Source organism: Polypterus senegalus, chromosome 3, assembly GCF_016835505.1.
Source record: "Polypterus senegalus isolate Bchr_013 chromosome 3, ASM1683550v1, whole genome shotgun sequence".
In the NCBI taxonomy this organism is placed as follows: Eukaryota; Metazoa; Chordata; class Cladistia; order Polypteriformes; family Polypteridae; genus Polypterus; species Polypterus senegalus.
This window is the reverse complement of record NC_053156.1, coordinates 77,171,160-77,188,746: the sequence shown is the minus strand read 5'-3', so window position 1 is coordinate 77,188,746 and position 17,587 is coordinate 77,171,160. Positions and strand designations below refer to the sequence as shown.

Here is a 17,587-nt window from a genome sequence, read left to right as displayed (position 1 = left end):
ATGTGATTGTACATACATAAAATATCAGAATTACAACTGAAGACAGCATGAATATTTTCTTCTGGTAATATAGCAACTCCTCTAATTATGATGCATAATGTTATAAAAAACCCTATAAAAATAATAAAAAGAATGCAGGCACAGGGCACACGGTAAAACTTTAAGAATTTCTAACACTTAATTTTAAAAATAGAAAGATATGCTGTAATCCAGAAGTAAATTGTTTAAAATGTTATATGCAATGTGATGGTATTACCTAAGATTAAATTTCACTATCTCCAAGTATACCTTTAAAATATTACACAAGATAAGCTACTGTGTTACAGTCATTTCAGAAAGTAAGTTCATACATAACGTAACTCCAATTATGTAATTCATTATTTCAGTATTTTAAGACATTAAATAAATAAGGAGGCTTTTTAATTAGTCTTAGTTTTCTGGGAACATTCTGATCAGGGATGAAGCAGGGCTGCATACCCGACATGTTATAATAAGTTTCAGTGACTTCTGAAACCAAGGATAAAACAAAGCATAAATGATTGGATTCATTCCTGAGTTAAAATAAACTACACATGTAAAAATACTATACACTGCAAATGGCACTTGAATTTGAGTATATGAGTTAATAATTATACATAAATAGTAAGGTACCCAACAAAGAAGAAAAACAGATATTACAATTCCTAAAGTTTTTGCAGCTTTTCTCTCTGACTTTTTAGATATGTTACCCTGATTTTTGTTAGTTTTATTAATTTGTTTAGAAGCTGAATTAATTATTTTTAAATGTCTTCTGGCAACTATAAAAACCTTTACATACAGACTTACCATTAGAGAACAGGGTAAAATAAATGTGGCAAAGAGATCCACTAAACCCCATACCTCTGTATACAATCCTCCACAGTCTCTTAGACAGCCATTGATTGTTTCATATGTAAATATGACTCCTTTGAAATATACTAGTGCCCATGTATATGCAAAGGATGAGCCCCAACTACTAGCAATAAAAATCCCTATAATAGGAATTGTTATTTTAGCTGAATAAAAAAATGGATCACACACAGCAATATATCTGTCAAAAGCTATTAATACTAAATTACTAACAGAAACAGAGGTAAGCAAAAAACTGAAAAAGGAGTGCACAAAACAAAATGTATCCCCAAAATACCAACAATTTTCAATAAGTTTTATCAGTTCAAAAGGCATTGAAAATCCTCCAATAAAAAAGTCAGCCACTGCCAGTGATAAAACAAGCAGGTTGCTTGGTGTATGAAGCTGTCTGAAGTGAGAAAAGGAAATGATTACCAGAAGGTTTCCAAAGACTGTAATCAGAACAGAACATGCTGAGAAAATGTAAAGAATCACAGAGACTTCAGGTGCCCATATTTCTTTAAGGCAAGACTTATTAAACACGTAGCAATATTGCTTACTTTGCTGAGCCTCCAGATTAATTATTTCCATTGTTTACAAGTGAATAAAATGTAAGCAATGAAACACACTTGTTTTTTTATCATTGTTACTGCAGCTTTTGTTTCACTATGTTTATATACTTCAACGGTTAATTAGTTATGTGCCTTTCTTCTCAGGAGACCTTCAAAAATTTCACAACTCTAAGTAAAGGACAGAATTCAAGATTAGCTGTGTGTAAGAAACTCTTATCTTCACAAATTAGGTCTATTTACCTTTGTGTCCAAATGGAAGCATGGAAAAAGGTCAGTATAATGAAAACAAGTCAAGGAAAAGAAAATCAAATTGAAATTCAGTAAGGGGGCTGAGGAAATGCAACTACAGTTTCACAAGAGCCACATTTCACTCAGCAAAAGTTGTGCAGATGCTATTTCAGATGACAATAAAGAATTTCAGAATATCAGTTCTATTTTAACTTAGTTGATTTTATTTACAAAATCTAGAAAATGATTTTCAAAACTTTTATTGAGTGAAATAATAAGTTTTATTTTTAATTGCCTAAATATTTCAGTAAATATGCATTTAAACGTATAAGTTTCTCTAAGTTACTCCAGTTACCTGTTATATTAATTCTATAGAAATGTTCTTTTTTTCTTATGTTTATTTAAAATAACTGTCATAAACTTTATTACCTACCAATTTCTGGTTACCTCAAGTTTGTCTTTTCTTACAGTCTGTAATATGGGACCTCACTTGTGTAGAGCTGAGTGAATGTAACATTGTCAGTTGCTCAAGCATTTGCTACACAAACCCTAAGCTTTATATAATGTATATTTAATAGTGAATAATAAGTTTACATGTTTTATGGTACTTTATTAAGTACAGTGGTGTGAAAAACTATTTGCCCCTTCCTGATTTCTTATTCTTTTGCATGTTTGTCACACAAAATGTTTCTGATCATCAAACACATTTAACCATTAGTGAAATATAACAGAAGTAAACACAAAATGCAGTTTTTAAATGATGGTTTTATTATTTAGTGAGAAAAAATCCAAACCTACATGGCCCTGTGTGAAAAAGTAATTGCCCCTGAACCTAATAACTGGTTGGGCCACCCTTAGCAGCAATAACTGCAATCAAGCGTTTGCGATAACTTGCAATGAGTCTTTTACAGCGCTCTGGAGGAATTTTGGCCCGCTCTTCTTTGCAGAATTGTTGTAATTTAGCTTTATTTGAGGGTTTTCTAGCATGAACCGCCTTTTTAAGGTCATGCCATAGCATCTCAATTGGATTCAGGTCAGGACTTTGACTAGGCCACTCCAAAGTCTTCATTTTGTTTTTCTTCAGCCATTCAGAGGTGGATTTGCTAGTGTGTTTTGGGTCATTGTCCTGTTGCAGCACCCAAGATCACTTCAGCTTTAGTTGACGAACAGATGGCGGACATTCTCCTTCAGGATTTTTTGGTAGACAGTAGAATTCATGGTTCCATCTATCACAGCAAGCCTTCCAGGTCCTGAAGCAGCAAAACAACCCCAGACCATCACACTACGACCACCATATTTTACTGTTGGTATGATGTTCTTTTTCTGAAATGCTGTGTTCCTTGTACGCCAGATGTAACGGGACATTTGCCTTCTTAAAAGTTCAACTTTTGTCTCATCAGTCCACAAGGTATTTTCCCAAAAGTCTTGGCAATCATTGAGATGTTTCTTAGCAAAATTGAGACGAGTCCTAATGTTCTTTTTGCTTAACAGTGGTTTGCGTCTTGGAAATCTGCCATGCAGGCCGTTTTGCCCAGTCTCTTTCTTATGGTGGAGTCGTGAACACTGACCTTAATTGAGGCAAGTGAGGCCTGCAGTTCTTTAGACGTTGTCCTGGGGTCTTTTGTGACCTCTCGGATGAGTCGTCTCTGCGCTCTTGGAGTAATTTTGGTCGGCCGGCCACTCCTGGGAAGGTTCACCACTGTTCCATGTTTTTGCCATTTGTGGATAATGGGTCTCACTGTAGTTCGCTGGAGTCCCAAAGCTTTACAAATGGCTTTATAACCTTTACCAGACTGATAGATCTCAATTACTTCTGTTCTCATTTGTTCCTGAATTTCTTTGGATCTTGGCATGATGTCTAGCTTTTGAGGTGCTTTTGGTCTACTTCTCTGTGTAAGGCAGCTCCTATTTAAGTGATTTCTTGATTGAAACAGGTGTGGCAGTAATCAGGCCTGGGGGTGGCTACGGAAAATGAACTCAGGTGTGATACACCACAGTTAGGTTATTTTTTAACAAGGGGGCAATTACTTTTTCACACAGGGCCATGTAGGTTTGGATTTTTTTTCTCCCTAAATAATAAAAACCATCATTTAAAAACTGCATTTTGTGTTTACTTGTGTTATATTTGACTAATGGTTAAATGTGTTTGATGATCAGAAACATTTAGTGTGACAAATATGCAAAAGAATAAGAAATCAGGAAGGGGGCAAATAGTTTTTCACACCACTGTATATCATTTGTCACTAGGGGAGAATTGAGTAAAGCTACAGGAGATGTACTAGAGAGAAAGAGAGAGAGAGAGAGAGAAGGAAAGAAACATGGCACTAGGAGTGTTTATGTTAACAACTGTATGTTTGGTTTAATTGGAATAAATCTTTAAGTCTTTTCATTCTACCACCAGACAGCTTACCAGACTTGTGGCGAGTTACTTACACATTTTTTCTGGACTACTATGGCTGTTGCAACTACTCCTTTTCCTCCACCATTTTTGCCTAATCCAGGTGGGCCCACTATACCGTCCGACATACAGCTGAAGATATTTAAAAATTATGTGCTGGTTGTTGAAGCATCGTAAGATGAATGGCTAAAAACATGAAAAAAGGCACTTTTCCTTCATTGTCTGGGATCCAAAGATCAGAGACTATTTTATATACTGCCATATGAAGTTACGTTGAAGGAAGATGCCACTACGGCTTTACAAGCTCAGAAATTTTGTTGCTGAGAAGCATGTTTTTAGAAAACCTGTTCAGTCTATTAATGAAATGTTTTCACACTATGTTGCTGCTCTATGAGACTTAACAGCTAAATGTGAGTTTGAAACTGAATTGGATTTAAAGTTACAAGATCAATTAGTGAAAAATGTGGCTAGTCATCACATATGTGGAATTTTACCTTTAGAAGTCAGCTTGACATTAGATAAAGCTATTATGTTTCATAAACAAACTGGCACTGCTTAAGAGCAGACACAATTTATTTCTGGAGATAAAGTAATGCAGGCACAAATTTACAAACTAAACCTGTGCTTGATGCTGATTGTCTGTGTTACTGTAGACCCCTTTAAACGTCAATGCCTCCTTTTGAGTCTTCACAGTTTAAAGCTGTTGCACCTCCTGCAGCATCTGTCCATGTTTGTTACTGCTGTAGATCTACTAAGCTACTCATAAACAACAAAAAACTTTCCTTTTGTTTCTGCTAAGTGTAAAAAGTGTCAAAAGTGTGGTCATTGTGCTTGAGTCTGCTGTTTTTTGCATATACAGTATGCTCTTTGCAGGAAATTACTTCAGCATCTGATAGAATCCACTGCGTTGTCATCATGAAAATGTCAGTGGTTACAGCATGTCTGGATCTAACAGTAAATCCTGGATCATCAGTATCTATTTGGTATACTGTAAATGTATTACGACGCATACTTTAAAGATCCTTTACTGCCATCTTCAGTTAAGTTAGTGACTTACTCGCATTCAGCACTCCCTGGGCTTAGCTGCATCTATGTAACTTTGTCTAAAGGTGATGGTACAGCAGTCTTTTCATAGTAGAATATAGTACTGCTTTCCTGGGCATGGATTTAATAGAATCTGAATTTGTGCTTTAATGGCAACATTTTCTTACTTTCTGCTACCACAAATTCTACTCCTGTGTTGTGCCTTTCTATAGCTCCATTACCTCTTTTATATTTATCATTTTTATGTTCTTCTTCTAGTGTGTAATATTTGTTGCAGTTTTTTTTTTCACAAAAGGAGTGCCATTTGCTTTTTTGTACTCAGCTGCAGTGGCACACATAATTTTGTTTACAATGACAATAGAGGCTTTCTATTCTATTATATTCTGCAGTAACCCTGGGATGGCAGAGTGTTAGACTCTGTTACTTGACTGTGAAAGAAATATGTAATTTACCAGTGTGGGTTCAAAATGATGTAAGTACAGAGCCAAATCACCTTCTTCAAACAGGGATTATTGAAAGAGATGATGCCTTTTAACAGGTCTGACATATTGTGGTTATCAAAAAGAAGACTGATGGTACTTGTATGTGTGTCACCTGCATCAACCTGCAAAAGCTTAATAAATCTATCATTACATACAACTATCCTTATCCTCACATTGTTTAATTGCTGATAAAGACCAACAGTTTTCTCCAGAATCAATTTAGAAAATGCATACTTTCTGCTTTTCCTGCATGAAAACAGCTGTGATCTGACACAGTATTTATTGCTTATGAACAGTTGCTCAGGTTGTGCCTGATCACATATGGGTTAGCACCAGTCCATCTGCTTTTTCAAATGATGTTTACCACAATCCTGCATTGGTTTCCAAAGTACTTCGATGATGTAATTTTGTGAGGATGAACACAAGCTAACCATGTGAAAGGGTTCTTAAACCAGAGGTGGGGACATGAGTCAAGTGACTTGGACTCAAGTTGACTCAAGTCACCGTTTTTATAACTTGTGACTCAACTTAATCAAAATAAAATGACTTGTGACTTTCCCTAAACTTTACAGTTAATGTCAGGTCAGGTCAAGCTGGGGAGCATGCACTGATATGACGAATTGCCACACCCACCACATGACAAAACACGTTAGGATTCCGATTGGCAACCCCCCAGTCAGACACATTGTCCAGTTCCTCCCTCTGGAAATGACCATCTATCTGCCACAGCCAGGTGTTACGTGGGCATACCCTTGGCCTGAATCATCTCCTTGGGTCCTGTGCAATGAGAATCCTGCAAGTTGGGGAATTGTGCCACATGGATGTAGTGCTGTGACTGTTGCTCTCGGATTCTGAGAGCAACAGAAAGTCAAATCAGCAGTACTACAGAAGAATTCTCCAAAGAGAACGTCAAGTCACTAGATAGTGTCCATGTCTCGCAAATATATAGCAAAACAGGAAGCACTAAGACTTTGACCTTCTTTTGCATATATATTGGGAGTGCCACACACTCCTTTCCAGCAACCTCATGACACCCCTTGCTCTCCCAATTTGTAGTCTCTACTAACTTCATAGGAAGAGTCACTAAAGACATGAACATGAATATTTCTGCCGAGGTACGTAGACCTTTCAACATAGTACACATTCTCTCCGTAAACAGGCAAAAGGCTGATGGCTATGTTTAAGAGGTCATTAAAGGCCTGGATCTTGGTTTTTATCAAGGAAACTTGCAAGCACAAACACTCAGAATCCTCACTCAGTCTCTTGAAAGCACCAATCAGATCCTCCATTTACTCTGTGAAGATCACAGCATCATTCTTATTTCTTAGCTTTGAGGAGAATGTGAAGACCAAAATGGTAACCAGGAACACTTTGCAGCCAAGCATCCCTCAGTTCATGGAATCAAGTGCTGTTAAACTCTATAACTCCAATCATTCTCAACTAAAGTTTGTCAACAATGCACTATTGTCAGATATAATTCTTGACTGCAACATGTCCCCCTCAACAGGTGAACATAATAGCTTTTGTCACTTCATGTCCACAGCAGGTATAAACCAGTTTGCCAGAAAATGTTTACCTCTAAAACAGAAAACTTGGTTGCAGAGAAACAGTAAAAACACATAAATTTAACTGCAGCAAACTGAACATCTCCCAGCAACTGTGGATGTACAGCCTGATATGGAGATGAGAGGCTAACTTAGAGTAATTGCCCATTGGATAGAAATGGAGAAACCCTGTGCAGGTCCAGTCTGCAGTCAGTCAAACAGTTTGAAGGAACACACACAGGTGATTGTATATGTGAACAGGTTGAAGGTATTAATTACAGGACCAAGCACAAGACTGATTACATTATCACTAATGTTTTAAATATATGTTGTATATTTGGAGAAGGTATTGACCAAACATGAGACTTGATGACCTGTGGCACAAAATAACAGACTTGACACTTGACTTGAGTTTAACTCTAGGACTTGATATTTACTTAGGGCTTACAAACCGGAAGTGAGGTCAGAAGTAGGCGTGGCAGGAAGGGAATGCAGAAACTGGTGAAGTTTATGTGGGCTTCTGTTCTGGTAATCTGCAGAAAAAAGAAGAAAAGTTAGAGCACTTCGTCAATCCCTGCCCTCATTCTTTATCCTTTGTTTATGCCCTTAGCCTGTCTCCCAAGCGTACATGTGTGACAGTGGATACAGACAAAACACACATATGAAAGACACATATGATGGAACAGAAAAATGCACAGAACATTTTGTTGTATCCTATTTTCAGGACACCCCTATACAAACATGTCCAGATCTAATTACAGTAATCCCTCCTTGATCACGGGGGTTGCGTTCCAGAACCCCCCGCGATAGATGAAAATCCGCGAAGCAGAAACCATATGTTTGTATGGTTATTTGTATATATTTTAAGCCCTTATAAACTCTCCCACACTGTTAACATTATTAGAGCCCTCTAGACATGAAATAACACCCTTTAGTCAAAAGTTTAAACTGTGCTCCATGACAAGACAGAGATGACAGTTCTTTCTCACAATTAAAAGAATGCAAATATATCTTCTCTTCAGGAGCAGAGAATTTCAGAGAGAGAGAGAGCGCTCGCAAAGAAAAGCAAACAATCAAAAAATCAATACGTGTGCTTTTAAGTTTGCCGCAGCATTTTTTAGAGTAGTGTCAGTATCTTCTAAGCAAACAGCCTCTGTGCAAACAGCCCCTCTGCTCACATGTCCTCCGTCAGGCGCAGAGAACGTCAGAGAGAGAGAGAGAGCGATTAAAGCAAATCATCAAAAAATCAGTAAGTGTGCTTTTGGAAGAACCGTGATAAAGCGGCATTTCTTAGAGGTGCGTCCGTATCCACTAGGCAAACAGCTTCTGTGCAAACAGCACCTCTGCTCACAGCCCCTCCGTCAGTCGCAGAGAATGTCAGAGAGGATGAGATAGAGGCAGAGACAAGCAAACAATCAAGCACCACACGGGAAGCATATCTTATAGCATTGAGGAGTTTTAGTTAATATGTAATACATGCTCTGATTGGGTAGCTTCTAAGCCATCCGCCAATAGCGTCCCTTGTATGAAATCAACAGGGCAAACAAACTGAGGAAGCGTGTAGCATAAATTAAAAGACCCATTGTCCGCAGAAATCCGCGAACCAGCGAAAAATCCGTGATATATATTTAGATATGTTTACATTTAAAATCCGCGATAGAGTGAAGCCACGAAAGTCGAAGCGCAATATAGCGAGGGATTACTGTATACAACTTTTAATGCAATGCACCTCGGAAACATTGTCCGTTATTGAGAAAAGATGAACACATCGCTCCCGCTGTTCGACTGACAACTGTCTCTCCGCCATTTTGGAATGCAGGGCAGGTGCTGCCATCTATCGGCAACAAAAACAATTTTTTGTGAATTGTCTATGTAATAAACTTAATAAGTTATAGCGTAATGAAAATTGCATAATTAGATCTGGACCACCCTATATAATATGTGATTGGTGATAGGATACCCACTTATATGTAAATAAGCCTTAGTGTATGTGCATGTTTGTATCTATGTATGTATTTCAGTATATTCTGGCATTGCTAAAAAATAGCTACATATATTTTAGTGGAAATGCAGGATAACTCAAGGATAGACCAACTTAAAATATAGAATATTTTGTTGTTTCAATGTCACCAGGGGGGTGGTGAGCACAGGTCAGGGTCAGAACAAGAGTGATGTAATATTCAGTGCACTTTATCTTTTATTATTTACTATTACAAATTGCAATAAATAACTATGGGGACAACACAGCGCTATCTGGAATGATATAAGGCCATGACAAAAATAGTTAGGGGAAATCTAACTGCCTCATCTCCCAAAGAGTCAAAACCGTTGGAGAGCCAGTGGGGTTAGACCTGATGTGAAACGGTGCTGGGGTGTTACCAATTTGGGTGGTCAATCTTGGAAGGTGTGTGGAACATTTTGTCTCTCTGAAGGTACTGACCAAACATGAGACTTGATGACCTGTGGCACAAAATTACAGACTTGACACTTGACTTGAGTTTAACTCAGGACTTAGGACTTGATGTTTATTTGGGACTTACATTTTATTATTTGAGACTTGCTTGTTACTTGCGGTTTAAGACTTGAGATTTGGTAGTGCTTACAAAATTGAGACTTAGTCCCACCTTTGTAAATACATAAAATATGCAGGAATACAGTTGAATGAATCAAAATGCCATTTCAATTGGTCCAGTTCATGTTTTTTGGGTCATACAGTTACAACTAATTAGGTTTTTCCAAATTTGTCATCATTGTTAAACCCAGTCAACCTGCATCTGCCAAGATATGCAGTTCTCCTACTATGAGGAAGCTCAGCATAGCTTTATGACAGTTTCTGATTAACAGTTATGCCCTAGTTTTGTTTGATCCTGACTTGCCTACTGTGGTATCTACTTACGTGTCTGATTATGGGCTTAGACTTTTCCTTGCCCATAATTAAGCCCACTCTCACTATACAGAATACACTGTTGTCTTCAAATTTAAAACTGTCACTGCTGCTGAAAGGAACTATTCTACAGTTGAATAAGAGACCCTTGCATGTGTTTGGGCTGGTGAAAAATGGAGGACTTACTGGTGAAATCATAAATTTCCTCTCTGTACTGATCATCATGTGTTTAACACGCATCTGTCCTTAAAGGTGTCTGATTATGCAGACATGTGGATTGCATGCTGGGCAGCAAAACTGATGTACTATAAGAATACAGACTCTGCCCAGGCCAGTATTAGGACCCAGGAAGAATTTATCATAGGTGCTCTGCCATACCAAAATCTATTTATGACACTTCAAAATAAGATTAATAATATTTTCAAAAACAGTCATTTTTGCCTGAATGGTAGTTAAATAAAGTTAGGAATGTACATTTTTTACTTTTTGCTTATTTTGGGGTTAAATTTTTAAAATGATGCCGATGTTTACATGTTATTGTTGATTGTCTATGCACTTAACATCACATGCTTCAGTGTTTGCCCCATCAGTTGCTGGTGATTCCATCACCATTGCTAGGTTTGTGAGTGAATATGTTGTAGGGACTTCAGTTGATTCAGAGACAGATTATACTTACATAATATAAGGCAGCGAACAGTTAATCAAAACATCAAATATTTTAACAAAGCAAATATTGTGTGTATAATTTGCAAATACATATTGTATATTATTATATACAGTATACACATTTATTTCATGCAATGTACACTTTTATTTATTTATTGGTTTGTTTATTGATTGTATTTTACTTTTGTTAAGTGTTCTGAGGCAATATGCACATAAGAATTTTCTGCTCAGTTTATGATAGGTTCACTGCACATGACAATAAGCTGAACTTATCACCAATGGTTAATTTCGCCTGTAAGTACTTATACATGTTAAAAATAAATAAATACATAAATAAATAATTTATTATCGGGTTAATTATGTGGTCAGTAGTACAAACCATGATGGTTTCCTCAATATTCCATACAAGACAGTGTATAATATACGTATAGCATTAGTAGCAGAAATAAAGCAAAATACAGCATATGAAATATATTTTATTTAAATTTATTTTACAGTTGTACAGTGCTCTGCTGAGGATAGGCTCAGAAATAGTGTTACTATAGTATATTGTATTACCACATCTTTTTTAAAAAAACCCCTGTGTGCATCCAGGTGTCCGTGTGTGTGTGTCTTTTGGTGAAGTGCACATGCGTGGGGCCGCACGTGTTCAGTCTCTCCCTGTGCATTCCCTGTACAGAGAGAGAGAAAGAGACTCAGACAGACACACACAAAAGCGAGAGAGACACACAGGCACGCGAGAGAGAGACACACACAGGCACACGAGAGAGAGACACACACAGGCACTCGAGAGAGACACACACACAGGCGGGCGAGTACATTGTTGCAATGTTACTTTTCTTAGTTGTTTATTAAATTACAGATTTTTCAAATGTTCATTTTTTTCCCCTGTTCTTAAAACCTCATTAAAAAAAAGTGTTTTTAGTGAGCGGTTCGTAGCGCTATAGCGCCAACTCTTGTAGTGTTGGTTTTCTCTGTTGTTCAAGGTTTTCTCAGTGTTATTCAATGTTTTTACATTTAGTTTACTATTACGTTGTGCATTCTAAGATGTAATTAACTATATTTGTGCTTAAAAACTTAAAAAAATATATATTTACTGTCACAGGCGGCTGGGGTTGGAGCCCAGCCGGGACGCCCAGGAGGATCGGAGGAGGGCTTGTGCCTCCTCCAGACCGTGAGGGGGCAACCGCCCTGGTTGTATTGGGGGCCACGGGTAGAGGGCTTGGAAGCCCAGCCCTGTAGGGGCCCGTGGCCACCGCCAGGCGGTGCCCCAGTGCCTGAAGAAACCTGGAGCCCAGCACTTCCGCCACACCAGGAAGTGCTGGGGGGAAGAGGACCTGGAACACCCGGAGGACCCCCGGCTACACAGTTGGTGCTTCCGCCACACGGGGGGTGTATCGACGGAGGCTCCTCAAAGCACCTGGAGCCCATCCGGGCGTACATAAAAGGGGCCGCCTCCCTCCAGTCGACGGCAAGAGTCGGGTGGAAGTGGACGGAGCTCGGAGGAGAGGAGTGGAGGCAGTCTGAGGACTGTGCAAGGCATTGTAGAGCGGCCAGGACTGTAAGGGGTAATTGGTGCTGCGGCACTGGGTTTGTGCACTTTCTGTAAATAGAGACTTTGTAAATAAACACGTGTGTGGTGAACCAACATGTCTGCCTGTCTGTGTCCGGGCTGTACCCCACATTACATAAAGTTCATATGGGGGTATTTTTTGTACGTGGATTACTCGTTTAGCCGGATGTAACTGTTGACGATTTGGCATGATCCTGGATCTGTCGGTTTTTCGAAACTCTTATTGGATGTGTTGTCATAGCAGCACATCCAAATCCTCAAACCTGCTCGGATCAGGTTTGTTCTATGTAAGTAAAGGTTAGCTCACACACTTAATCAGTTTCCGTGCATGGAATTCATTCAGTCATGGCTTTGCTGTTCATGAATGAGCGACCAATTGATATTGGTGAGCAAATTATAAGAAGAGAATTTCATATAGAGAGGGTTTTGCGTGATTGGCAAGATCCTTTATTGCTCCCGGAGGAAATTCTTCTCGAAAGATACCGCTTTAGCCGAGGGTAAATATTGTACCTCAAAGATTTATTAGCACCTTATATTCGAAGTCAAACTAGGTAAAGTCAGGCTCTCACAACCACACAGACAGTATGCATCGCTTTGAGTTTTTTTGCAAGCAGCACTTTATATACTGTAGGCGATGCGGAAAATCTCTCTAAAAGTGCTGTTTGCCAGCAATTTGTAAAGTCTGTTGTGAAATATTTCCTTCGGTTTTCATAGTGTTTCCTGGACACCTGCATGTGCAGACAATAAAAGAAGCGTTTCATGCCATTTTGCCACAGGCAAAATCTCCCACAGTTCCATAAAGAATCTCACAATCAGCCTAACATTCTCATTACACAGGATTTCCAAATGTGATTGGGGCACATGGGACTGATCAGAGTCGAGTTTGATCAAACATTTTTTGGAAAATGTACCTCTCCTCCTGATGAATAATCAGACACAGTGTCTTCATTAAATATTTGACCTTCGTCAATATCTCATTGGTCAGACATAAGTTCCAGGGATATTATTTTAAATTCCCTGCAACTGACCCAACAAAAAAAAATGCCCTCAGAAACAGGGCGATGGAAATTTTTCTGGAGAGCCAACTCTTCTGCAGGGGTTAGGTCTGTTTTTTGCTTGTCTGCCTTCTTATTAGCTTTAAAATGAATGTCTTTTATATTATATATGATTCTTTATGTCAACAGTTCTTTAAATAGTTATATAACAATATTTACCAGTTGAAGTATTCTTGTACTTCACTTTAACCTGTTCCCATGTTCTCCTTTAGCTCACGTTTGATCTGAAATTATGACATATTAAATAATAATTAATCTGACACATAGGAAATGAAATGCTGCATTCAGTAAGTACAATGCACACTACTTAGCATTTAATTTGTCGGCCACTTTTTGCCAGCCGTCTTTTCTGGTTTGGGCTGCTTTTGCAGTGTTACCCTTTGTGCATATTAAATCTTGAAATTCTTCATATCCTTCGAATAAAGGATCCTGCTCCGCTTGTGTGGAAAAAAAAATGCGCCCGTTCTTTCGTCATTTTGTTACAGCCTATCAAAGACTTGCTGATCATGTTTTCTAGACTCAATATATATGGGCTTTTCAATCAGCGCGGGCGTGCGCATTCATCTCAGAAGATTAGATCTAGCTAGACTAATCTACTACATGGCTGCGTTTGAAAAACTGACTTATCTCAGATGAGCTTCACCGGCATTAACTCATCCAAGATGAGGCATCTGATCTCGGATGATTTAAGCAACGTACGGAAAATAACCCCCTGAGGGCTGTTCCACGAAGCGAGCTTATAAAATCGAGGATTATTTGTAAAAGCCTCGCTTGAGTTAGCCTAACAGTTCACTTCAGGCTCATTGAGTTCCACGAACAAAATTCTATAATAACTAGAAAGGGGAACACGAGCTGTATTATCAAAGCTCGTGAGGCTGCATGGCATAAAATAGCTGACAAGTTAAATGCGTATAAGAACATGATTTTAGTAACTTTTCTGTTAAGGATGTCAAACTATTTAACAACTAAATGAAAACAGTTTCAAGCCTTCAAAATGTATAGTCATTAAAATTTCCTTTTACATATGCATTTTGTTACCAGTTGTAAGGTACTTTAAGGTTATTTTAACACATTGATAAACAGGACAGCATGTTAATTATATGGGTTCATCTTGGATAAAAAGTGACATATAATTGTAATTATTAATATAATTATTAATAATGCTTGGTTTCAGGAGCAACATGAGTGGAACGAAAAGGTCCTGGCAGCAAGTGAAGAATGCGTCATTATTGACATACGCTCCTGCTGCAGTATTGCCACACTATGCAAAACTGCACAGGCTACTACAATGTCACACGCTCTGTCTGGTGTAACTCTAAGATGCCGCAGGCAGTTAAACCTGGATTTTAACTGTACAAATGTCATTTCAATGCGTGCCCTTGTCTTACAATGGGCATGGTTGAAATGTCTTTCTGCTTGTGTTGCAGGATCTGTATATCCTCCTGACTACCAGGAAAAAAAATATTGTCCAATCACATTTTTTTTTAAATTCTCTAATCTTTGTAGGGTAATTAGAATACTGAAAACATTTTTTTTCAAAAAAAAGTTTTTATTTTCCAGATATCATGTGTCCACAACAGTGGACATCGGAACGCCATACATGTGAAACTGAATCTTGATGGCAATCAGTTAGTGCCAAAGAAAATACAAAAAAGTCAACATAAGAATGAGTTTAACATCCATAACTGTCAATCATAACTTTTGTTTGTCTGTTTTATTTTGCTTTGTTGTGCTTATTTGGTATGATACTTCAAAAAGCAATTCCCCTTCTTGGAAACACAAAGGAATACTTTGCACTTCGTGCACATCACATATGTTTTGCTCTTGCAGCCAGATCTGCGACACCTTGATGCATGTGTTTCGTCCACCATCTCTGGAAGATGGATGGCGCCATAGTGTCTCAGAGCTGCATTTGGCTGCCGTTCCACTTTTGACGTGGGGGAGTGTAGTCATCTTCGCTGTCACTTGCGATTCCTGCTTGAGCCCGGGTAATCAACTCCTCACCAAGGAGCAGTTTGAAGTCAAGGAACTTCAGTGGTTTCTTCCCAGAAACTGGCAGTCACTCTTATACTGAAGCCACGAGTTGGTGATTGCCAAGTCAAAAAGTGGAATACTGCACGCACTGTCCATTTCGAGTGCGAGAGGCCATCCTGTAGAAACTCAACATTCGGTCAACCAAGTCCACACCACCCATGTTGGTGTTGTACTCAGCAATTGCCAGTGGCCTTGACACCTGGACAAACCTTTTGTCTTTCTTGGACCATCTTCTGCGTGTGTCCTGAGGTTCAATGCCATTGGCAGAGGATGCCATGACAACTGGCTTGTTGTCCAACCACTTTATGACAGCAAGTTCAGGAGGGTTTCGTCTAACTACCATCTCTGATGTCCCTCTTCCTTTCTTTTTGAAGGGCTTATCCCCTATGATCTTGCACTCCTTTGGAACCCTGTTATTCATGAGGGTTCCAGTTCCTGTCAGCCCTTTTGTCATCAGGGTGTCGAGGAGGTTGACCGTTGTAAAGAACCTGTCAAAGAACAGGTGGGTTCCTTGGGGAACAGACTCTGCCAAATGAAGAACAGCTTGTTCTCCAATGCCTTTTCCTCCTGTATCTCTGAAAGTAGTCTTGCCTTGGTAGACTACAAAATCCAAGACCAGACCATTTGGTGCAGCCAAGACAAACACCTTCAGTCCAGTTGGGTATGGTTTGCCCGGTACATACTGGCGCACTGGGCAGCGACCAGTAAATGGAACCATTTGCTCATCAATGCACAATTTTCCTGTTCTAGGCAGATTTAGACATCCTTGCCTTACTTTGGTCAAGAGGGCCTGATTCTCCACAAGAGATCACTTCTTTTTTCATCGTCTGGAACATCAAGGTCGTTGACGATCTTAATGGAATTTCTCAGCTTGTAAAACCGATTTCTGGTCATGGATTCAGAACAAAGTGGAGGAAATAACTACAAATGTCCACTACAGAGGACATTTTTTTAACACTTAAATACTACACTAAAATACAGTTAAAATTATTCAGACAATGTTTAAATGTGTTGTTAAAAGACTTACATTAAATATGCCACCAACATTTCAAGCCAGAATTTGCTCAATAAAAGTACAATGCACTTACTTTTCCTCTTCCCATAAAATGTGCCTGCAGTGATGGACGCCATTTTCCTTAATGAAAAGAGAAAGGTACCAAAGCCCCACCCCTTCACATTTGGCATCATTGAAAAGCCCTAAATGTCCTCAGTAGATGGCAAAAGGAGTTAATTCAGTAGTATGCAGTGGGTTGGAGATATTCAGGTTTACATATGTCCTCCAGAGAGGACAAATTTGAACTACTGGTAGTCAGGAGGATATGGTGTGAGAAGAAACGGTAGACATGGGTATCCTCTGTCACCAAGCAGCACACCAGGAAAAATTCCTATAATGGAAAGTAGACACATTAGACTGTAGTATAATAAACTATAGTATATTTGTGAATTTTAGTTGACTTGCCTTGTCTGAGGCTTTGAGCCAGTGAAGACTTGCGAAAAGTTCTGGCAGCATGTACTGATCCTGGCCATTTTACCACAATGTTTGAAATAAGATGTTCAGCAGTGCATACCATCTGAAACATTTTAGGAAATGGTAATGACATACATTGCTAATGTTGGACGACTACACTTTCACCTCTTGTATATAAATGTGAGATATTATCAGTACTTACCTGTACATTAATACTGTGATATGATTTGCGGTTTATGTAATCAGGCTCTGTTGGACTTGCTGGAGCCTTTATCCTCACGTGTGTACAGTCAATGGCTCCAATGACGTTAGGAAAGCCTGACAAATTAAATTCAGTTACTTATCAGGTAATGATTTATGTGCTGTAAATGAGTAGATGTTTAAAGATTAAGCACCATTAATTCCAAAGAAAGTTTCCTTAAAGGCAAGAATTCCTCGGTGACCAGGAAAGGTAATGAATATATTTAAAAACGACTTTAATGCAACGCAAACCTTCCTGATTTCACGGCACACTGTAGCTTTGCTTAAATGTTCAGCATCCCCCACACTGTACAGAAATGAACCACTGGCAAAATAACGCAAAGCGATACACAAAGACTGTGCAACCGTAAGGGCTTTAGAGCGACGTGTGTTTTTAGAAATGTAAGGTTCCAATAACTGACACAAATATGCAATACTGTGTCTACTAAATCTATAGCCAGTATAAATAATCATCCAAAATGCAACGGATCTATCCTGGGCCGAAGTAATTGTGGAACCTGTTGCCTTAAAG

At 38.7% G+C, this 17,587-nt stretch overlaps 1 protein-coding gene across 1 annotated transcript; it reads right to left on the bottom strand.

Annotated features, from left to right (window-relative positions):
* Positions 1–429: 429 nt before the first annotated feature.
* LOC120526571 (trace amine-associated receptor 13c-like) lies at positions 430–1,458 on the bottom strand. The gene has a single exon (XM_039749736.1). The coding sequence runs from the start codon at positions 1,456–1,458 to the stop codon at positions 430–432; it is 1,029 nt and encodes a 342-aa protein (XP_039605670.1).
* Between the last annotated feature and the right edge of the window lie 16,129 nt (positions 1,459–17,587).